This window comes from Canis lupus, chromosome 26, assembly GCF_011100685.1.
Source record: "Canis lupus familiaris isolate Mischka breed German Shepherd chromosome 26, alternate assembly UU_Cfam_GSD_1.0, whole genome shotgun sequence".
NCBI lineage: Eukaryota > Metazoa > Chordata > Mammalia > Carnivora > Canidae > Canis > Canis lupus.
The window spans coordinates 36,140,551-36,165,980 of NC_049247.1; the positions used below are offsets into that span (position 1 = coordinate 36,140,551).

General features: G+C 39.6%; 1 protein-coding gene across 5 annotated transcripts in view; it reads right to left on the reverse strand.

Annotated features, from left to right (window-relative positions):
• Window positions 1-25,430, reverse strand: part of PRKG1 (protein kinase cGMP-dependent 1) — a 1,199,428-nt gene that overhangs the window by 143,906 nt on the left and 1,030,092 nt on the right. For 4 of the 5 annotated variants that reach the window (XM_038576027.1, XM_038576026.1, XM_038576028.1 and 1 more), the window contains one exon: window positions 1,499-1,564. In XM_038576027.1, coding sequence (XP_038431955.1) covers window positions 1,499-1,564 — 66 coding nt within the window. Of the gene's footprint in view, window positions 1-1,498; window positions 1,565-6,860; window positions 7,048-25,430 lie in introns of those variants that run through there. The other variant, XM_038576030.1, reaches the window with a different exon arrangement.

Here is a 25,430-nt window from a genome sequence, read left to right on the forward strand (position 1 = left end):
GACCCTTCCCACTTCCTGCCTTGCACACAGGCCATGTCTTCTCTAGTAGGTGTGAAACCCCCAAATCAGGATGTGTGGTGCCCTCTGATTCTTCTCACAGCACCGCACACAACGCCTTGCACCTGGAAGATCCTCAGTAAGAAGTTAGGCAAACCAAGGAAACAACCGGTTAGTGATTGCTCCCACAAATAGGCATGGTTTTTCTGGGAACGAGATAAAGAATATCTGTGTCGAGACATTCATGGACGTGCCATTCTACAGCTGTGCCCCTGCTCTGGTTCCTACAGACCCAGCGCCGAGGGGCGTCCAGGATGGAGATCCGTGGACCAGGTGGAGATCAGTGGACCAGGTGGAGATCCGTGGACCAGGGGCATCCAGGATGGAGATCTGTGGACCAGGTGGATCCTTCTCTACCTTGAGCTTGCTGAGCTCAACGTGTGACTCTATCATGCTGGACTGCTTGCATTTGGCCCCCATTGTCAGGCTCTACTGGCTGCACGAAAGGGGTGCTTTGTGGTTCTTCCCCTTGGGTCAGGTGCTTGGCTCTCCTGATGGACTCACCCACACACACAACAGTGTGCACACCAGATAGTACACACACATTTTGCCCAGGCCCCTGGAGACTCAGTAATCGGATTATTTGTAGCTTAACACATAAAGCACGCAGGCAATGAGACTAGCAAAGCCAGAACGGAGGCAAGGAACAATGAGAAACATCATTGCCAACACTCGCAATGACCCTAAGTATACGCTTGTCTAAAATGATGTTTCCTCCAAAAAGCACCTTCCTTAAAAGCTTCTCTTATAGGAGTCTGGGGATGAGAGAATGGAGATATCTAACATGCTGAAGGAATGATCCATGTCTTAATAATAATAGTAATGATTATATATTCTATAGCAGTGATAATCATAATTATTACTCTCCAAATTTACCCAGATAGCTAGCATTGTTAAGATCCTCCCAGGTTCAAGGGCTCCGGGGTGGCTCAGTGGTTGAGCATCTGCCTTTGGCTCAGGTTGTGATCCCGGGGATCTAGGAGGAGTCCCACATTGAGGTCCCCACAGGGAGCCTACTTCTCCCTCTGGCCTGTGTCTCTGCCTCTCTCTCTGTGTCTCTTGTGAATAAATGAATAAAATCTTAAAAGATATAAATATATATAGATATATGTCTCCCCTCCTGGGTACAAAATCCACTGGGGCCCATGCTTCCTCGTGTGTTCTCATTAATCCTCACATTTCTGGGACACTGCATTATGGCCCGTGTGTAAATGAGCTAACTGCAGTGGGGCTTGTCACAGTCACGCACCCTGTGGAAGCTCTCAAGGCTCTCAAGGCAGAGCCAGCCACCTCCAGGAGTAATAGGGAATGAGAATCAAATATACAGCCTCATTTTAAAATGAAAGAATATCCAACAAGTATCAATAACTGCCTAATTCCAAGAACTCAAGCACGTCGCTGATCAGAGTACGCAGGACGCATAACAACCCAATGTACTCACTCTCTGTCGATGACAAGGCAGGTCACAGCTTCTGCGGCAATTACGTTTGCTGTCCTCACATCCTCCCTGCACAGAAATGAGAGAGATGTTGAAGTTGAGTAACTTTTAATATCCAAGAAGAGAGTTCATTGCAGTTAATTTCAGGACAGTGAACTACGTGCAGGCCTCTGATGTGTCCCTCCCCAGGGTGAGGCTTGGCTCATATTTCAAATTTCTTTGTCCTGAGGAACCTCCTTACTCTTGCCATTGAGCCCTTCAATCCTAGAGTCATAATCCAGGAGCTAAATTTTTCAATTTTAAAGTGTCATTATTACAAGTGAAACAAAATTTTAGATCATCATGCGCTGTGCTCTTCGGGGAATTAAGGAGTTAACTGGATAATGATGAGGATGATAATGACGTAGGTTAGAACTGTTAAAGGACTCAAAGATATATTTCTGAGATTTGACTATCTAATCCATTGGTGTATGAATTTATTATTACAACCTTGGGAACAATGGATCTGTTTTAATTATCACCTTAGAGACTCTCTATTTATTATTTATTTATTTATTTTTTATATTTATTTATTTATTTATTTATTTATTTATTTATTTATTTATTTATTTATTTTTGAGACTCTGCTTTAATGTGGCTAACCTTCTGGCAACTTATAACACAGTTATTCATCTACACCAGAGTTCTTGGTTCTTCAAGAATATTTGACAGGTCTTAATCGCTCTGATTGAAATATGTATATACTCCTTAGAAACACCCAATTTGTTACTGCAGGCGTACCTCTGAACTTCTTAAAGTTCAGAAATGTGTTCTTGTATTTCTCATCTTAAAAATGCGTTCTTGTATCTCTCATCTAACCCGAGGTCAACGACAGACTTTGTAAATCAACATTCACATTTCACCCTGAGCAACTCAAGCTGTCATAGTACCACAGTACAGAAACGTTAAGCTATACTTGGAAACGTACTCCTTCTCCGAGAAAAGTAAAATTTCTAAGTTATTAGGATTAATGGTAGATAGAGGTTTGAAATACATTACAGAGATATACACCAGAATAGTATACTGTTAATAATACATTCTAAAAACCATGATCCACATAACCCAGGTCTCTAATAATAGGCTTTTAAAGTTTTGAAAATAAAGATGTACCCACTGAATTTTTATTTTGTCAAAATACACTACATTCTCACATGTATTTCTGAACCCAGCTTTTTTTTTTTTTTTTTTTTTTTTTCCCCACTGATGCATCTTTCACTGTTGCTACACCATGCTATGAAAATTACACCGTTGCGGGGCACGTGGCTGGCTCAGGCCGTGGAGCATGCAACTCTTGATCTTGGGGTTGTGAGCTCAAGCCCCATGATGGGTGTAGAAATTACTTAATAAAAACTTTTTTAAAAATCAAAAAAATTAAATTACAGTTGCTTTATAGTAACCATTAGTATTGAATAGTTGGTAAACAACTCCCCCCCTTAGTGAAATCAATTTTCAAAAACAGCTTAATGATATTGTTAAGCTTTCATATTTCACAGAGACTTTAAAATCATTTTTCCACTTGCAAGGGAAGTCACATTGGGATTCTGGTAGAGCTGTATCACATTTACACATGGATTTCAGAATAAGGGCTTTTTGATTATATTGATTTTCCATACAATAATTTCCCACAGTTGTTCCGAGCTAGTTTTAGGCTTTAAGTAAGATCTCTTAATTTTTTCACTAGGTCTGGGTAATTTTTAAGAAGAATCTTTGGTGTCTTAGATCATCGCTTTCTCTAATGAAAGCAAACTTTTCCCATTTTTGTTTCCCACTGGTTATTGCTATTAAAGAAGTGATTGATGATTGCATATTTTCAGCCCACATGTCATACTGAGCTCTCTTCTGATTCTACAACTTTTATTCTAGTCTCCTCAGCTCCCAGTGTGATTCTGTTTGAGCCTCTCACATCACATTACATCCCCATCTTCCAGCCAAACTGGCCACCTCTGTTCTCTGCTGCATACATCATCCTCCCCCTACTAACCCTTTAGATCTCGGCCAATGTGTCCCTTCCTCCATTAATTAGAAGTAACTAGACCAGGTTCCCTGCTTATCTGTTCTCAAGGCCCTGTGTACGTACCTCTCCACCCAAATACCTACAACTGTTTGCGATCTGTACATTTATTTGTGTGGTCGCTTGGTTGATGATTCTATTTCCCACCCCTAACCCCCCTGAACCATAGCAGTACAACTTCCATGGCTAGTTTTATTCCCCTACTTTGCCCCGAATGCACAGGCGTGCAGGAGGTGCATAGCAGGTGTGCGGTACAAGAATGGCAAAGGCACGACAGCCCCGAGCCCGTGGGTAGGACTTGCAGAGCGCAGGCTTCGGACTCATACTTAGTTTTCCGAGGCAAGCTACAAGCTATGGGAAGCCCTCAAAAGGGGGAATAGTAAGGGTGCCCACCCCCTGTAGGCTATTAAAGGTGGTTAAAGTCAAGTTTATCAGAATGCCCAGCCCGTGGGGAGCAGTGTGCTCTTCTGTATATTCTGGTTCTTTCATCTCCTGTGCTGCCACACTATCTAGTGTTCCATGAAATACTGGAAAGAAGCTATTGATGACAGCGTGGGTATCGAGGATTCCCAACAGAGTGTAGATTTTCTTTCTGAACCAAAGGAGTAGACGATATATTTTCAACCCCATGATCCTTCTCTGAGCAGCAATTTTCAGTGAAGTGGACATGACAATGGGCAGAAAACATCAGTTATGCCTGTCAGGGCTTTCATAAGCCGTATCAGTGACTTATTTCTTTTTTTTTTAAGACTATTTATTCATTCATTCATTCATTCATTCATTCATTCATGATAGACAAGAGAGAGAGAGAGAGGCAGAGACACAGGCAGAGGGAGAAGCAGGCTCCATGCAGGGAGCCCAATGAGGGACTCGATCCCGGGTCGCCAGGACCACCTCCCGGACCAAAGGCAGGCGCTAAACCACTGAGCCACCCAGGTTTCCCCCCAGTGACTTATTTCTTAGGAGGTTACTCGTGGTAGTACGTTGCTACACATTGCTGCTAGTCTAGAAAACCAAAAGAACACCTATCACAGTTTTACAGACAACATCATATTAAATCTGAATTCTCCTAAAATATATTACCATCACGACAATTTAGAAATTACCCACAAAGTCTTCAAAAATATAATAGATACAAAATAATGCTTTGTTCTGAATATATTCTCTGTGCATATTATTTTTTTTAATCGCATTGCAAATTTCCAGTACTTAAAATTTTATTCTATTACCTGGTCTAAACTGGATATACTTTTTTAAGTGAATGCAATTTTCTTTTTTTTTTTTTTTTTTTTTTTGTGAATGCAATTTTCTTGCAACAAAAAGAAAACACATAACATTTTAAAACACACGTGGGGAAAAATAAAAAAAATATTGGAAAAGTAAGATAGTCTATAGAAATTGGATGTATTAGGGACGCCTGGGTGGCTCAGTGGTTGAGCATATGCCTTTGGCTCAGGGTATGACACCAGGGTCCTGGGATCGAGTCCCACATTGGGCTCCCCTGCAGGGAGCCTGCTTCTCCCTCTGCCTGTGTCTCTGCCTCTCTGTGTGTTTCTCATGAATAAATAAAGTCTTAAAAAAAAAAAAAAGAAATTGGATGAATTTTATTTTAAAAAGGAAAATCTGTAAGTTATGGCCTACGACCAGCCTTAGTACCTAGTAAAGTAACATATATGAAAAGAGAGAAGAAGCATAACATGGAAAAAATCAATATATTAAACATAAGATCATAATATTTGCCATTTGTTCAGTACCTAGTATATACCAAGATCTGTATTAGGTGATTCGCACAAATCTCATTTAACCCAGATAGCAGAGGGTGGGTATTTTATCTCAAATTTACACACGAGGACAAAGGTTAAGGAATGTGCCCAAAGTCAAACATAGCGGGTGAGTTGTTGCTCTGGAATTTGAACACAGACCTGGTTGGCTCCAGACCCCATGTCTGTCCCCAAAAGTCCATTTCCTTATGCCCGCTGCCGCCAGATTTCAACGCGACAACAATCCTAAATGCATTCTAACGCAAAGTGACTTCGGCACGGTAAGAAGTCATGATGTCTGTCTGTCATCACTAACAATACGGGTCGTTGTTAATAAAAGCAGCATTAGTATGTTTGTGGGAGCTCAACTGCAACGCTAGTTCAATGAACCATTTTGATTCTCAGGGTCAGAGTCTGTATCCGTGGCTATGTCTTGGCCCTGCTGTGTTGCTTTATAATAATGTCACATTACAGTAGGAAATTATTAAATGCCAAGTTTGTTCAGTGCCAACTCATGTTGCCACTACGCTGTCATTGTATCTCTGTTATTAGGGGGCTTCCTGCCTTTATGCCTGTCTGTGTAGGTATCTAGAGACGCCATCCCTGGGCACCCAGAGAGCCTGCTCCTGGGAGAGACAGGTTGCTATCTGATCGAGTACTGACATATGCTAATCCCTTATTTTAGGAGAGACATAGAAACTTCTAACGAGAGAATATTCCTCATAGAAGCTGACAGTGCTGTGACTTACTGTGTCTGCTTATTTCCTTTGCAGGAGCAAGCAAATATTTGTATTGCGATCTGAGATATTACAAACTCCTAGAGTACTGAGGTCCTAAGAGCTCCATGTTGTTATTAAACTTCTCTCCATCCGTACACAGCTGCTACGATGCTGGTTTCACGCAGCACATCTGCCAAGTTAGCAGGGACTTCACGAAACACTGGTTCAATGACAGAAGGAGGAGGCGGGGGCAGGCGGGGGGTGGGGATCATGCTAGGCTTAAAGACAGCTCTCTTTGATTTCTACTTTTTGTAGAGATCACAGAATTTGATCATTTCTAGCAGAACATCATATGAGAGTTTCAAAGTCTTGTTGATGCCGACCACAGGATAATCTCATAACCAGAATGATAAGATAATGTACAATTAAAAACATCCACCCAAAATGTACCGTCTCTAAACACTCAGCTCACTTCTTTATAGGACGTAAATGTACAGGTATCGACCCAAGAGTCAAACACGTGTGTTGTCTCTAAAATTCAAATCTCATACCTCCTCCATTTCTGTATTTCTGTATCTGTGTTAGTTGACTGCAGCCCGACAATTAAGAAACGCGTACTACCGTGCAAACAGCTACTGTTGGCAGATTAACAGCTACTTCACAAACGTGCTGCTGATTAATGCATCACTACAGGCAAAGCTATGCAGTTTAGTAGGTTTTGTTTGTTTGTTTGTTTTTTTAAGCCTTCCTGGAGGAGTTAGACATTCCCTTCAATGACATCACAGAGCATGAAAAACATCCCAAATATTTGCAAATACGGTTTTCTATGCACTGACTCTGATGCTCTTTGAACTTCATCACTGGAATCTTCATCATCACTGTATCCCAACGTGGAGTCACTGTCAGTATCTGAATAATCCATAGGAAGGGTTTACATGGGCTCTTCTCGTGGTGGAGCAATTTTCTTATGCCTCATCGCTGCGAGAGAGCTCTATAGTGCAGGGATGCCTCAGGGGAACAACACAGAGCTGCCGGGCCAAACGACAGCATGCTTCATGCAAAGTGGCTGCCTGAGTAGCTTTTCCAGCTCAGAGCAATGTGACCGCTGGCACCAGAGCCCCAGCACTCCCGAGAGCCAGCCTTCTGGAAGCTGACACTGCTCCAGTGGCTTGTGAGCTCCCAGCAACCCTCGGCTCCCGGCTCTTCCTTCTCGGTCAAGTGCGACAGCACAACATCCACAGTGAAGTCTGCTTCACGCTGGACAAAATAATCCCTTTTCATCTCAAAAATCAAAGGCAGACTTCCTACAAGTGGGATGATAAACATCAAGCAGCCACTTAAAATGAAATTACACTTTGAACGAATTCTGAACTAGAATTGCAGAATTTGTGGCCAAGTCCACCGTGTGTTCAAATTTGCAAGTTAGGTTCCGGAGCAGGTTAAGTTGTTTGTGGACAAAAAGCTGTATGAGGTTACAACTCATCGACTCCATTTCTTATTCATTCATGAAGTTATTCCAACGTGATTTATACTTCATGTGAAAGGGATCAACGCACTACAAATAAGCGCATGTTGTCTAACAGGGGCTGGCACGAGTGCACCAGCAGTCACTTTTAGCTCTCAGTATCATGTCATCACTTCAGGGTCCTCTAGGACATCTGAGAAGCATGTGACCTTTTACACTTTCTCCCTGGAAGCTCCTTCCCTAAATTTCTGTAATAAATCAATCTCCTAATTCTTCCTGAAATCCCCTTCTTAATTTATTTCCCTGAATCCTTTGCCTTCTTAGGGTCATTAAAATATAGGTGTTTCAAAAAAAAAAAAAAATATATAGGTGTTTCCTCCAAAATTCCGCTTCTGGCCTTCCATTTTGTTGCTCCGCCTTCCCTCACTGGGGAAATCTCACATCATCTCATGGTATCAACTATTAGCTTTATATTGACTCCCCACGACTTCATTTTAACCTTTACTTCTGTCCCCTCTGGACTTGTCTCTGGAAGTTCCACTGCAACCTCTAATTCAAGCCCAACTCATTTTCTCTTAACCTCAAATTCTCAGTTTTCTTCGGGCGCCCTATGATGCTAAATGGAACCACCATTCTTACACTTGCCTAGGCTCAAAACTTTAAATTTATCCTTTCCTCTCTCTATTCCTGCATAGGTTTGCTCACAGTGGCTCTATCTCTAGCTTCTCTCGCCTCCTTCTCCTTCCTGGGCATTCCTACAGCTACTGCTCTCTGTGGGCCAAGACCATTCCTACCAGGAATGCCGATCTGGTCTTGTAACTGGCTTCCAAGCTCCAATGCTCTCCCTCTTCCCATCCATGTCTCACTCTGTTGCACATTTTCAAATTGAAATCTTGTTGTGTCAACTCTTTGCATGAGAGCTATCAAATGAAACATCCAGGAAAGAAACGTTTCTGCAATGTCATTTAGGGTTGGAGGTCGTCTGCTCTCTGAACTATCACCTTTTCAGGCTCTGTACAGACTGCGCCACTCCTGACAAATAATAGATCTCTTGAAAGACACCAGCTATTATCTTCATGTCTGGGCACACAGAGATGGTGCTGCCAAGAACACTCCACCCCGGTTCAAAAATTCCCTCCTACGGGATCCCTGGGTGGCGCAGCGGTTTAGCGCCTGCCTTTGGCCCAGGGCGCGATCCTGGAGACCCGGGATCAAATCCCACGTCGGGCTCCGGGTGCATGGAGCCTGCTTCTCCCTCTGCCTGTGTCTCTGCCTCTCTCTCTCTCTCTCTGTGACTATCACAAATAAATAAAAATTAAAAAAAAAAAATTCCCTCCTACAAACTTCCACCATCTTTCAGTAGCATCTGTAAAGGTAAATAAAAATCCACCTAAGAAATATGTATACATCTTAATTACAGAAAAAAAAAATAGTTAAACAAAAAAAGAATGAGAGAAAAATACTATGATGGCCCCTACCAGGAGATAACTAAGGTTAAGGCCTTGGCAAATGTCCTTCAGACACTTTATTATTCTTAAGTATTCACATGTCTCGTTAATATACACATAACAAGGCAATAATTATTTTAAAAATAATTTACTGAGGGCTATTATATTCCGTATGTCTGAATTCTGTGGTCTAGTGGGGACAGAAGTCAAATCAGTATGCAGACATATAATTGAAATTGCCGAGCAAACGTCACGCAATCGGAGGAAGATCTCATTTGGCAATTCAGAGGACAGACAGACCTTTTTGAGGATCTTAAACACTAAGACTGGATGGGTTTGTTTAGCGACATGAGTCAGGAGATGTATTTTCTAGGAAATGAGTACAAACATAGGCAGCAGCCCTGAGGAGGAAACAGCATATTGTAAACCAAGAAGGAGGAAGAGAAGTCAGGGCCAAGAGAGGCCAGACAGGAGGCAGAACCACAGCATTCAGTGCCTGAGGGCTACGTGAAGGATTTACTTTTTAAAAGAGATTGACTAAGGGGCATCTATATGGCTTAATCAGTGGAGCTTCCGACTCTTGATTTTGGCTCAGGTCATGACCTCATGGGTCACGAGCATCAGGCTCTGCATTCAGTGGGGAGTCTGCCTGAGGTTCTCTTCCTCTGCCTCTCCTCCCTCTCACACTCGTGGGCTCATGTACTCTCTCTCTCTCTCTCAAATACGTAAAATCTCTAAAAAAAAGATATTGAGTGAACATTGTTTTTTCCTTTATCATAATACATAAAACCTTAAAAATTAGTTGGAAAGCTCAAGCTCAATTAAAGGAAATACTTTATATGCTAGGATGAAATAAAGTATCAAGGAAATCATTTCCGATTAGTAATTTTAGAACACTGGAGGCCTTTTCACTTATTAAAGTAGATATAGCTATATGTCCATTGATGTTTTAAGATATATATCTAAGGAACCAGGGTGGCTCAGTCTTTGAGTGTCTGCCTTTGACTCAAGGCATGATCCCAGGGTCCTGGGATCGAGTCCCACATTGGGCTCCCTGTGAGGAGCCTGGTTCTCCTTCTGTCTATGTCTCTGCCTATCTCTCTCTGCCTCTCATGAATAAATAAAATCTTTTCAAAAAATAAAACAAAATATATAACTAAAGAGAAAATATAATCTTTACCCTCTAGATCTTCCAATGCAGAATGCAGGAGTAATGACAAAACAAATGCATAAAAATCACCGTATTCTCAGGAATATATACTAACTCATGGTCAACACTCACACACTAGAGTCTGAAGCAGGTGCCCATTCTGGAGCCCACCCAAGGCAATCTCTGCTTCTCATCAAGAGAAGAGACTCATGATATGACCTGAAAGAGGGGATTTCTCTAGGCAGGATGAGTCCAAGTGAGATCCATAAAGTCACTCCCAAGTTTATCCTTCCTGGCAACATGGGTGGATATTTCCATTCAGGGTATCCATTCACCCCCTGAGAGGATGCAAATCCTCATTGATCTATACCCATGGAAGGTCACCTTAAATACAAAGAGTGATGGATTTGGAAGGACTCCATTTTCACATTGGTTTTTTTTCCCCAATGACTCCTGCTATGTTGACAACATAATGAATCTTTTACGTGACTTACGAACTTTGCATTCTATGGCATGCTTCAATGACAACGAACATAGGTACTTATTAGGCTGAACCAAATGAAATCGGCACTTTTGCACAGCTATTGGCAATCTCGTGTGGTTCAAACTAATATGTGGAGTTAGTGAATGGGGAGAGAAAGCAATTCTAGAGGAATAAATATTGCTGTTTCTTTTCTGTTGCACACCTTTGTGACGCTAGCTGAAGTGAGTGTCCAAGTAATCCATGATGATTCAATATTCCATATTTGAATGTGTACGTTCCTCTGAATATTGATGTGACTTACGGCTTTTGCTTTTCTATCTAGACATTAAAGACAGTTCTCTGTACATTCCTTATAGCTAGGGGATGAAAGAACCACTGAGGAAAATCCTAGATTTTGTTGTGGTTGTTGCTGTTGCAAATGTACTCTAGTTTCAAATAGCAAACCCTTTGGCAAAATCTTACAAATTTAAAGAATGTCTTCCCAGAGTGTATTTTATGGAGAGGAGGAAGAGTTTGATTTCCTTATTTATTTTGTGATTATTGTATTAGTTGCCTAGAAGTACAGATATAGATATTATCTTGCCATTGTTTTCTTAGGGGCCCCTTTGGTCTGTTTCCTCAATGATTTAGAGGCATTTTTAAATATAAGAGGGGGAAAAAAAGAGAATAATTTTCCTCTATTAAAATTAAAAAATAAAAAAGTCAGCCTCGAAGAGGAAAGTGTCGGATTTGAGTAAAAGAACAAGCATCTGTTGTGTTGTACTTCGAGGCTGACTTTTTCTAGGCAACTAATACAAGAGTCACAAAAAACTTCAAATCTGCCCATGCAACTTAAACATGAAGATATCATCTCCATTCAGTACCCTTTAGTGTCATAGTTAGACTTTTTAGTTCTAGGTAACTAAGTCCAATTTAAACTTAGGGTGACTCAGAAAGAGACCATTTTGGATGGATGATGAGCTGTCTTACGGAACCAAGGTTTCTTGGTGCTCTAAAAAATTATAATGAATATCCAAGAAATGCATTCAAAGCAAATCGGATTCTCCTCATCTCAGCTTTGCTGAGCACGTCTCTCGATCTTGCTGCACCTGTTTTCTCTGATTTTTCTATCCATTCGGCGGAGATTGCTTACCCAGAGCTCCCTCTTGATTCATCGTTCCCTTTAAAGACAATCTGATTGGCCGGTTTGATCAATGACCCTGGCCCTCACCACTGAGCTCCAAGCAGTGATGTCCAGGCAGCTATGAGCCTAAGAGCCTAGTGGCAAGGAAAAGAGTGACCAGACATTTACCTGGATGGGCTTGGAGTAAAGGATGTTACTACAGAATTGCAACTATGATGATCTGAGAAGACACTCTAAACATGTATCTATCGTGGATCCTTGTGAGGATCAGATATGATAATTTGGGGCACAAGAAATATAGCATGTGGTACCTGAATCTGAATCTCTGCTCTGCTACTCATCGGCTTTAAGGCCTTAGGAGAGTTGCTTAATCTTTGTGCACCTCATTTTCTTCATCTGGCAAATGAAGGGGCGAATGGGGACTCATAATAGTAATTAATCATAGTACTGTGAAGATGAAGCCAGGTAGAAAGCGTAAAGTAAAGCCCTATGAAAGAAATTGGCATATGGTGACCATTCGGTAAATACTACATAAAACGATGGCTAGAACCGTTGTACTTGTCAATCCCAACTGATGCTTGTTTGAACATTAAACTGTGTGGCTGTGTATTTCAAAGGACTTTTACATAAAGTGCCTTCGAACTGGGAGTGTGTCCTCTCCAGTAAAGAATTCAGGGCACTGCGTCAGAAGAGTGTCTCCTATTTCTTGTTCTACTGCCAACTTAGTGCGTGACCTTGAAAGAGTGTCCCATTCTCTGTTTCATTAGCCACATACGAAACAGTGACTGAAATCACTGTTCTGTTCTCCTCTGTAATTAGTTTTAACAAGGTGGACACTTCTCAAAAGTTCCAATTGTCATTGTTTTCAATGCTCGAGAGACCATTCATCCTAAATCCAAGGATATTACTTTAGATAAAAAAGGACATGATAAGCCTGTAATTGCAACCTATCATCTGAATGTGTCAGGAGCATATCATGGCATAGATTTTCATATTAGTAGTGTTTATAAAAAAAGGTGTTTTTATATGGAAATTAGACATGTTCCCTTGAAGTAATATAGTCACAATCACAAATCAGGAAAAATATAAAACCATATTCTGATATTTTAAAATTAAAATTGAGATTTTAATAGGGCTCTTTTGGGGAAGAGAAATATCTAGATTTCATTTATTATTGTTATTATTACTTTTAGACTTTTAAGATAGGGTTAAGCTATACAAGATCTTTTCCTTTTTTTATTCGGTTCTTGCTCATCAAATATTTCCTATTTTGCATTACTTGAATAAAGATCAAACTTTCTAAACAATATTCTTCAGTAATTTTAGAATCCAGTTCATCTAACATAATTTCATCCAAATTAGGATCAGCTTTGAATAAAGATAAGAAGAAATAATTGGAAAAGAAGGGAAACTCATGGCTATGCTTATACACGACCAATTTGAATAAAATGTGCTAAAATGCATCCCCTATATACAAGCAAAACACTTGGTGTTGGTTAGGAAAAGGAAACAGGGTATTGGATTTATTGAATATACCAATTTTTACCTAGAATTTTAATATATTAGACTTCCCCCCGTCCAACAACTTTAAGTTATATATATGATTTTATATAGTTTTAAAATATTATAGTTTAAACATCTAAATAATTGAGAGCTAATTTTTTTAATATGTAAAGAGTTTCTATAGATTAGTAAGAATATAAAAAATAACACCTCAATTAAAAAATGAGCAAATTATATGGACACTTCATAGACAAATAAGAAATAGCTTTTAAACATAAAATAGGCCACAAAACAGTGACTGAAATGCAAAGGCCTTGTGAATATATTGGTAGATATATATATCATCTAGTGGCACCTTTTTTGTAGACAACTCAGCTTTGTATAACAATTCAGCACTATTTATTAAATTTTTTACTGTGATTATTCAACTCACAGATGTTCATGCTTTGGGGACATAATGACATTAAATATTACTGCAACATTGTATTAACAATGTTGGAAATAACTTAGGTATTCATCAACACAGGATTAAGTAAAATTTTCAATAATATAAGCGGATATTTTGAAAAGAAACTATTAAAATAACTGGAGAAAATATATATTTACATGATCTCTAAGATATCTTAAGTGAAAAGACCATGAAGAAAACTATATGCATATGCTCTCATTTACATATAATACAACAAATAAGCATACATTAAAATGCACTGGTTATATCAGGGTGTGTTAGAAAAAGTAATTCCATCCAGGGAAGACAATGCGTGATTAAAGGACAGAAAAACGAGGGAAAATTATTTTTGTAGCTTTTGAATTTTAAATTATGTACTTGAATTACCTGTCGTGAAATAAACTTTTTTTTTTTTTTTTTTTAAGTAAAAACATGAAATAATAGGAATTGACTCTTATAATCAGTTTCTGGGTAGAGAAGCTGGTGAGGTTTTACTTGTCTGTGTTGACTACGCGGTTGGTTGCTGTCCATCCCTGGGTCACCTCTCAACCCTCACCCGTGGGTATCCCCAATGAGCAGGACCAAAGCTAATTTATGCTGGCTTAGTCTGATCATGATGAAGGGTTACTAGCTTAACAGGTGAGGCAGTAAAAACATTTGACACAGTATCCTCCAGTGTTGTTTACAGCACTGCTTTTTGCCTTGCTTTCCTTGGCAGGAATTACAGCAACTAAATGACAAACTAAGGAAGGTATTTTTTGCAGCAGGGCATATCTGCATCTTAACACCCTTAACCATTGTTAGGGTGGGATTTTGGATCTCTTAAAATGTTAAGCTACCAACCGTAGGCATATGTATCAAACATTTTATATGGATATCCATGTATGTATGTAATAACACTTATATTTAACATTTCTTTGAGGCTGTATTTTTAATATTTCTATAAGTACTTGGAAAAATAAATTTTCTCTCCATAATGATTTTTATTTTCATGTTTTTGATTTTTCATAATATGATCATACAAGGTGCATTAACCATGTTTATAAAGTCCATGGTAAATCTTTGCATTAAGAGAGCATAGTATTGTCATTAGAATAGAAGATTCAAAATTTGCTTTATCTAGGTTCAAATACCAGATATGCCACTACTTATCTGTGTAATCTAGAATAAGAAGTTCTCAGCTTCTCAACTTTCTTGGGAAAATAAAATTATTTGACAGAATTTGAAGAATAAGTAATTACATGTACAAAAAGCACCTGGTGTCTGACACTCTGATCACTCAGTAAACATTAGGCAGTATTTTTATTATTTCACTATTATTATAACATGTCTAATCCCAATAGATTCTCTTTATTCTTGTTTTCCTCTGGTAAATCATCATAATTCTCATGCCCCTTCTATTAATCTGAAAAGTTTCTCAAGGATTAATAGTTATCTCTTCATACTGAATAAATCCCTCTGTTGACAATATATAGCATGTCCTCAATGTGCAGTCAAGGATTTCAGAACACACTGATGAATTTTTCCACTATGGCTGCCTCTTTAATCTGAAACTTGCAGGAATTAATGAAAATGGTTTCTTGCTATAATACAGAAAAAAGAGACATTCATTCATTCATTCATTCACTCACTCACTCATAAAGTAGGGTTGCCAGACTTAGCAAATAAAATTACAGAGCATCCATTTAAATTTCAGATAATATATTTCTTTAGTGTAAGAATGCCCCATGTAATAACATGCTTAGAGTAGAAGACTATTCATTCTTTATCTAAAAGTAAGATCTAACTAGTGTCTTCAAATGATTTGGCTACATCCAAGGCAGTTTTAAGAGGGAACTTTATAGTGATACAGGCCTACCTCAAGAAACAACAACAACAATAAAATCTCAAGCAACCAACCTAATCTCATAACCAAAGGAACTAGAAAAGGAAGAATAAACAAAGCCCAAAGATAGCAGGAGGAAGGAAATAATAAAGATCAGAGTGGAAATAAATGAAATAGAAATTTTAAAAAATTAAAAAGATCAATAAAACCAAGAGCTGGGTCTTTGAAAAGGTAAACAAAATGGATAAACCTTTAGATACAACAAGAAAAAAAAGAGGACTCAAATTTTTAAAAATCAGAAATGAAAGAGAAGTAACTACTGACATAAAAGAAATACAAATATTATATGAGTACTGTGAAAAGTGATATGCAACAAAGTGGACAACTTACAAGAGATGGATAAATTCCTGGAAAGGTACAGTCTTTCAAAATTGAATCAAGAAGAGAAGAAAATCAGAACAGATTGATTATTAAAAAAAAAAAAAAACTGACTCAGTGATAAAAACAAAACAAAACAAAACAAAAATCAAGAGTCTAGGACCAGGCAGATTCACAGGAAAATTATCCCAAAAATTTAAAGAAGAGTTGATTCCCATTGTTCTCAAACTGTTCTGAAAAACAGAAGAAACAGGAAAGTTCCCAAATGCATTCTATAAGGTCAGCATTACCCTGACATACACACAAAACTACAAGCCTATGTCCCTAATGAATACAGATGCAAAAGTTCTCAACAAAATATTAGCAAACCACATTCAAAAATACATGAAAAGGATCATTCAACATGATAATGTGGGATTCTTTCTGAAGATGCAAAAAATGGTTCAATATCTGTAAATCAATGAATGTGATACACTATGTTGAAACATAAAGGACAAAAATCACACAACCTCAGCAGATGCAGAAAAGACATTTGACAAAATTTATCATATGTTTATGATTTTTCTCTTTCAAAGTGGATTTAAAGGAAACATACCTCAACATAGTTAAGACCATATATAGTAGCCTCAGAGTTAACATCATACATAATAGTGTAAAACTGAGAGCTTTCCCCCCAGGATCAGAAACAAAACAGGATGTTCATTCTTGTCATTCTTATTCAATAAAGTATTGAAGTCCTGGCCACAGCAATAAGACCAGAAAAAGAGATAACAGGCATCCAAACTATGAGGGAGAAGTAAAACTGACACTATTTGCGGTTGACATGATACTATACAGAGAAATCCCCCAAAGAATCCATCAAAAACTATTAGAATAAATGAATTCAGTAAAGTTGTAGGATACAAATTTAATAGACAGAAATCTTTTGTTTCTATATGCTAATAACAAAGCAGCAGAAGGGGAAATTAAGAAAACAAATCCATTTACAAAGAAGAATAAAATACCTAAGAACAAATTAACCAAGAAGGTGAAACATCGAGTCTCTGAAAACTATATAATACTGATGAAGGAAATTGAGGATAACGCAAAAAATGGAAAAGATATTCCATGCTCATAGACTTCAAGAATATCATTAAAATGACCACTGTAAAAGCAGTCTACAGACTCACTGCAATCTCTATCAAAGTATCAATATCATTCTTCACAGAAGCAGAACACCTAATTCTACAATTTGTGTGGGACCACAAAAGACTCTGAATAGTCAAAGCAATCTTAAGGAAGAAAAACAAATTAAAAAAAAAAAAAAAAAAAAAGGAAGAAAAACAAAACTGGAGGAATCATGATTCAAGATTTCAAGATTGTATTTTATGTATTATAGATTATACACTATGAATCTATAATAACCGAAACAGAATGGAACTGACATAAAAATAGACACATAGATCAGCAGAAGAGGAGACCATGTAAGAAATAAATTTGCACTTATATGTTCAATTCATCTATAACCAAGGAAACAAGAATATCCATTGGGGAAAAAGTCTTCTACAAATAGTGCTGAAAAAAAACAGCTACATGCAAAAGAATGATACTGGATCACTTTCTTACACTGTACATAAAAATAAACTCAAAATGTATTAAAAGACCTAAATGTGAGACCCGGAACCATAAAACTCCTAAAAGAAAACACAGGCAGTAGTAATTTCTTAGACATGGATCTTAGCAACATATTTATGGATAGGTCTCCTGAGGCAAGGGAAACAAAAGGAAAAATAATAAACTATTGGGACTACATCAAAATAAAAAGCTTGGGATCCCTGGGTGGCGCAGCGGTTTGGCACCTGCCTTTGGCTCAGGGTGCGATCCTGGAGACCCGGGATGGAATCCCACATCGGGCTCCTGGTGCATGGAGCCTGCTTCTCCCTCTGCCTGTGTCTCTGCCTCTCTCTCTCTCTGTGACTGTCATAAAATATAAATAAATAAATTAAAAAGAAAAAATAAAATAAAATAAAATAAAATAAATAAAATAAAATAAAAAGCTTTTGCAAGTGAAGGAAACCATAAAACAAAAAGACAACCTAGGGGAATGGGAGAAGATATTTGCAAATGTTGTATCTGATAAGGGATTAATATCCAATATATATAAAGAACTTACACACAACACCACCAAAAAAAAAAAAAAAAAAAAAAAAGAAAGAAAGAAAGCCTGAAGAATCCAACTTAAAAAAATGGACAGAGGACTTGAATGGACATCTTTCCAAAGATGACACACAGATGTCCACCAGACATGTGACATGATGCTCGACATCACTCATTGTTAGGGAAATGCAATGAGCTATCACCCTACACAAGGCAGAATGGCTAATAGACATGGTATCATCCTACAGCAGTCAGAATGGCAAAAAGACAAGAAATACCAAGTGCCAGCAAGGATGTGGAGACAAAGGAACCCTGGAGCACTGCTGGTGAGAATATAAATTGATGCAGCCACTGATGCAAAACCCTGTGGAGGCTCCTTAGAATATTAAAAATACAATATAATCCAGTGATTTCACTACCGGGTTACCTAAAGAAAATGGAAATGCTAATCTGAAAGGATATAGGCACCTCCACGTTGATGGCAATATTACTTACAGTAGCCAAGGCATGGAAGCAGCCCAAGTGTCCATCAACAAATGAATGGATAAAGAAGATGTGGCGTGAATATTCCACGGACTATCACTCAGCCATACAAAAGCATGAAATTTTGCCATTTGCAATGACGTGGATGGAGCTACATGGCGTTAGGCTTAGTGAGATTAGTCAGAGAAAGACAAATAGCATATGGTTTCATTTATATGTGGAATCTAAAACAAAACAAAGCAGAAACAGACCCACAAAACACAGACAACAAGCTGCCAAAGGGTTTGGGACTAGGGGTTGGGTGTGCGGGGGAAGGGGAGTGGGAGACACAGGCTTCCAGCCATAGGAGGAGTAAGTCCCGGGGATGAGAGGCCCAGCACAGGGAGTATATTTAACGATGCTCTATAGTGTTGTACGCTGACAGGTGGTAGCGACACTGGCGGTGAGGGTAGCGCAATGTATAAATTGTCAAATCTCTATGTTGTTCCCCCGAAATTTATGTAACATTGTGTATCAACCACACGTCATATTAAAAAAAATAAAGAAATATCTGGCAACCCTGAATAAAAATTTTTTTTTGAAAATTTTATTTATTCATGAGAGACCCAGAGAGAGAGGCAGATACCCAGGCAGAGGGAGAAGCAGGCCCCCTGCGGGGAGCCCAACGAGGGACTCGATCCCAGGACCCCGGGGATCACGCCCTGAGCTGAAGGCAGACACTCAACCGCTGAGCTACCCAGGTGCCCTTGGAAAGTACAAATTTATTTACTTATTATTTATTTTTTAAAGATTCTAAGAGCATTTTATTTATTTATTTTTATTGAAGTTCGATTGTTAAAAAGTTGTTTCACAGTTGAAACCAGCTGGAAGTTTAGGCTTGAGAGAACCAACAATCCTTGAGTCCTTAGTACTAGGGATTTGTTGCTTGAAAGGGAAATTTCTTAATAACACAATCACAGGGGATCAGGAAACGATGCCCCCAGGCCAACCGGAGGCCTGCTTCTACCTTTTCTTCGAAGGTATGCATGGTTTTTACATCATTAAAGGGTTGTTTAAGAAAAAAATAAAACCCAACAACCGAAAACAGTACAACAAAGAATATGTGATGCATCCATAATATGCAGAGGCCAGGAGAGCTGTTATCAGGCTCTTTACAGAAAAAGTGCCCACTTCTAAGGAGATGGAGGAACAGAGAGGAACTGCTTGGAAACCCAGTTAAAAAGGGACCCACCTGATTTTTAAATTAGACTTTTTCTGTTCTAAGTGTGAGTGCACCTTCCAGCGCCTGCCTTCCTGCTCTTGGAAATGTCCCTCCTGGCCTGTTCTGAAGCTGCAGTCAAAGGCTGTCACTCTGCAGGCTGCGTTTGCCTTGACTTTTTTTCTTTTTCTTTTTTTTAAAGATTGTGTTTATTTATTCATGAGAGACAGAGAGGCAGAGACACAGACAGAGGGAGAAGCAGGCTCCATGCAGGGAGCACCCTGGGCTGAAGGCGTCACTAAACCGCTGAGCCCCCCGGGGCTGCCCTGCCTTGACTTTCTAATGGGGTGACAGCACAGACATGAAGTCACTCTCAACAATCGCAAATCCAGTGCTGCATTAAAAAACACTGCCCTGCCACTCTCTTCCACTCTTGTGATTTTGTGCATCTGGCTCCTGAGGGCAGACAATCCAATCAGGCCCAAATGCTTAATTAATGTTTTCTCAGCGGTGACCATGGAATCGGCCCTGCAGTTAATTACTTGGTGGTTCCACAACACGTCGTTTGCAGACTCTAACCACACCTGAAATGGCTCCAAAGAAAATGCCTGAAACACACAATCTATACTTAAGAATCGTACCATTTGATAGATTTTTTTTTTTTTACAGATCACACAGCAAATAACCTGCTAATTAAATCATGTCTTAATGGAACTTTTAATCAACTTAATTAAGTATCTAGTGGTTTCCCTTATTTGTAGGTACAACATGAGGCTCATAACCGTCACTTGCTATATTCAGTCTTAATCACACAATTGAGAAGTCTATTTTATCTCACTACCAGACAGTCATTGTCACCCAGCATTTCTATCCGTAGAGCAGAATACAGTTATCACTCCATCAGATGAAGGCTGTATTTCCTTATTCTGCCCCCAAGATCATGGGCTGATATCCTTTAGGAATAAAGCAGCTGCATCTCCTTTTTATTTCAAAGTGCATTTAAAGGATTAGTTTTACTCCTGCTCCTTTCCACCCTCCTCCTCTCCCTCTGCTCCTGCTCTTATTTCCTTCCATCCATCCATCCTTCCATCCATCCATCCATCCATCCATCCGATTACCATGTCTAAAATGTGTCAGAAACCACCTTCTACGCCATGACAGACAGACACAGTGATGTACAATGTATGGTCCTTACTCCCAAGAAATTTATACTTTAAAAAAGGCAAATATGAGATGTTAGAAACAAACCTTTAATTCACAGTAATGACAGAGTAGCAATTATGCAAATAATTGTATTTAACAATAACTTATTGTTAAAATAAGTGACCGAATGGTCACCATATGCCAATTTCTTTCATAGGGCTTTACGCTTTCTACCTGGCTTCATCTTCACAGTACTAGGATTAATTACTATTATACGTCCCCATTCGCCCCTTCATTTGCCAGATGAAGAAAATGAGGTGCACAAAGATTAAGCAACTCTCCTAAGGCCTTAAAGCCGATGAGTAGCAGAGCAGAGATTCAGATTCAGGTACCACATGCTATATTTCTTGTGCCCCAAATTATCATATCTGATCCTCACAAGGATCCACGATAGATACATGTTTAGAGTGTCTTCTCAGATCATCATAGTTGCAATTCTGTAGTAACATCCTTTACTCCAAGCCCATCCAGGTAAATGTCTGGTCACTCTTTTCCTTGCCACTAGGCTCTTAGGCTCATAGCTGCCTGGACATCACTGCTTGGAGCTAAGTGGTGAGGGCCAGGGTCATTGATCAAACCGGCCAATCAGATTCTCTTTAAAGGGAACGATGAATCAAGAGGGAGCTCTGGGTAAGCAATCTCCACCGAATGGATAGAAAAGTCAGAGAAAACAGGTGCAGCAAGATCGAGAGACGTGCTCAGAGAAGGTGAGATGAGGAGAATCTGATTTGCTTTGAATGCATTTCTTGGATGTTCATTATATTTTGAGAGCACCAAGAAACCTTGGTTCCGTAAGACAGCTCATCATCCATCCAAAATGGTCCCTTTTTTGAGTCATCCTAAGGTTAAATTGGACTTAGCTACTTAGAAATAAAAAGTTTAACTATGACACTAAAGTTTACTAAATGGAGATGGTATCTTCATGCTTAAGTTGCATGGGCAGATTTGAAGCTCCAAGAGCTTATGTGGGAAGCAAAAAAGTAATTATAATACAAGGGAAGAAAACTACAAATCCCATAAACTAAGTATACATGAGGGGAAGGGATTTGGAAGAAACTGCATGCAGGTAGAAACCTTAGGAATGTGCAAAACAAGGATTTGTAAGTCTTAAAATATGGACAGAATTTATTTCTGTGGTGACAGGAGGATCGTTCTAAATGGACAGGACAGCATGGACGATGCGGTGTGTTGAGACATCAAGTTTGCTGGTACCAGGTTGGACCGAGGGCAAGTGGAAAACTCAGTCAGAAAGGCAGGTTGGAGCGATACTGGAGCAGACACAGGACACTAGGCTGTGACATTCATGCATTTTAATTATTTACTTAAAGGCTTGCAAGGGATATGAACTTCTGGCAATGTTAAGCAGCATATGGGAAGAAACAAGATATGGTTAGGCCTGTCAGTTCACTTAGAAGACAAAAGGAGCCTACAAAGTAACTCTTGGGGATCCCTAATGTCATCATTAAGCAGGTAAATGGTCTGCCTCAACTGAACTCCCCAACAACATCCCTCCCCATAAGTTAAAGAGAATCACACACAAAGTATAATAAAGTGATATGGATAATCATTAAGGTATATGGACCACCAACACCAAACATGTTGAAATGACTCCTACTTTACTGAGTCCCAGGGTCATTTTTCCCCCAGGAGCACCTGTGGCCTTAGTTTTCTCAACTATAAAATGTGTATCTAGGCAGAGGACAGGAGCAAAGGTAAGTGCAGGGAACACAGATAATTATAACATAACTTATTTACAAGTAAAAATGAATATGCAATGGTATGTCCAGAACACAAAGGACAGCAGCTGATGCCATCTTGCTGGGAGCAACTTTTGGGGCAGATTTCTCGGAGAAAATCCTGGAGGGGCTGAGTCTCCAAGAACAAAGAGATAAAGACAAGGTCAGAGGTGGGATGGAGTGGAGTTGGGTGAGAAGTGAGCCGGCATTTATGGCAGAGAGAATCCTATAAGCCAAGGCAGCCAGTTGACAAGCAGGAGACACACTACAAACATGTCTGTGGTTTGGAGCATGATGGTGAGAGTCAGAGAGGAACAGATAACCAGGCTGGAAAGGAGGGCAGGAGCCAGACCACAGGAGGGCCAAACTACTTAGCAGGAGATAAAAGCGGTGAGCTCTCAAATAACACTGTGTGGTGTCTCCAGGAAACTCCACCATGAAGGCAGTTCACCTTGATCCTCAAGAACACGCTATTTATATCGAGAGAAGGCCTAAAATTAGATGGGATCAAAACACTCCCATTGACTCACACAGAAGAGATCATCTGTTGGCAACTAACTTCCTGAATTATATTTAAAATATCTCTTAGTACCAGAGCAATAGAATGATTAACATATGAATAACTACCATCTCTGCTGCAAGATTTTAATAAGAAGAGGAAAACCTCACAAAATGTACTAATTTTGTTACCTACAAATCCTATAGTCCTGGGTAAGCTTGTCAACAAAGGTCACCATTAGACTACTGAGCAAGCAAAATCGGTCACACAAAGAGCCAGTATGGTAGCTGACCTTTAGTGCATTGGCTGTGTGCTAGGCACCGGGCTGTGTGCTCTAAATTGTCTGATTTAAAGAAGATATACCTACTTTTCTAAAATGTTTTCCCTTCCATTTTCCCCCTTTTCCATCTGAAATGTCCTATAGTGTATGATAGAATAAGGGCATTGGAACCTAACATACTCAGTTCTGGATCCTACTCATTATTTAATCTTCAGGTAAGTCACTTAATCTTGCCGAGTCTCAGTTTAGTTCTCTGGAAAAAATGGCACTACAATACCTGCAGTGTAGGGCGAGTTCATCTAAATAAAGACCTGTGGGTCAGTTCTGGCATTTGGTGGTGCTAGTGAACATTTCTTGGCCAAGTGTGCTTACGGACTTTTCAATCCGATGGAATGAGCTGCTCTTTGGGCACCTGCCTTTGGTAGGTAACTCAACTTCCCTGGAGGATGGCAAGCCTACCGACTTCCAGAACATAATTAATCACAGAAGTAGCAACACTGAGGCTTTGGTAGGCTGACTTGTTGGGTGGTGCACAGCAATGAGATCAATCATGCTTTTTTGAGCAATCAGCATGTTTGTATTTAATGGATGCTGCGCTTTTGCTGGAGAGTGAAGATCCCAGGAATGACCCCAGCCCCCAATCACACCAGACTTTCCAGAAAAGATTTTGGCCCTGGTTTTTCTCTTTTCCTATCTTCCACCACTCCATAAGTGTTATTCCCCCCCCGTCTCAATTTCTTAATATGATTTTCCTAGGGTGCAGGTCTTTGTCCCTTCCTCCCTCCATCTTTCTAAAAAGAAAATAAACCAAAAAAAAAACAAAAACAAAAACAAAAACAGTGATGTGAAATGAGCCAGTTCTGAGTAGACTACCAAATACCAAAAAGCAGAGCTCTGCTGCACAGGTGTCCTCAACCTAAAATCAAGTTCTCTAAAGATTGTCTAGAGCCACCTTCTTGATAAACTCAGGGCACAGAATGACTGTGATTTTGCTTCCAAGGTGCATACTCGAGGCATGAGAAGTGGTAAGAGGTGGGTATAGGGACAGAAGACAAGGAACCATCCTCCAAAGCTAAGCGAAGCTCCTTGGCACGGCTGTGCTACCCGTAGAGGGGAGTTGTGTTGTTGGTGTTGACGACAAATCTAGTCTTTGGGGGGAATTCATATCCAAATAAATGGTGGGTGTTCGTAAACGCCCTTTCGTCAGATGGTCAACCTAAGTATTTCCCTGACCAAGAAAATAAGCTTAGAAAAATTTGCTGGTTGCATCTCCTTTGTCTGCTTTGATAGAAACCGTTTTAGAAGCCTCATGCCCTCCTAGGGAAGTGGTAGGCCACAGGCAAAAGGAATATCCACATTTTATGCTGAGGAAAATAATGTGGTTTCCAGAATCTGCCTACCACATCTCTAACATGAATCCTTAATTTTGCCCCTAGACATTCTCCCTTGGGATCCGTGATGACCTCCCAAGGTCACACCCCGTAGTTCCTAAAATTATCCTTCTTTTGCAAAATTAATATAAAATTTCACTTTAGATGCCTTTAATATCATTATAATAGGTATCTGAGAAGGAAAAAAGTTGTATTTTCAATAGGCAGCTTTTTACAGTAGTAAACTGTAATCTGTAGAATGGGCCAGCGTCAGGCTTTCCACTTAGAACATAGTGAACACAATTAGAAGAGAAATAACTCGCTGTTCTTTTGCCTTCTTATTTATAGTACACGGAAAGAGAAACGACTGGCCTCGTTACACATGACAGAGCAGAACATGATCCTCTTGGGCAGTGATATTCGGACAAACGTCTAAGCAAAGCACACCTAGGCATCTCTGACCGGTCATTGTTCAAAGATGGAACGAGGACAAGGGTAGCTCTCGGTCCTGACAGCAGACATTGCCAGGGGCCAGAGATTTCTGAAAAACACGTACAGACTCAAAAGCTTTTCATGAGGTTATTTTACCAGCTATCCTAGAGATCGAATGCAATCACCCCCTACACATCCATGGCTTCCTTGGTATTTCATTGTGCTAATGGATGTTTTTACTTCTT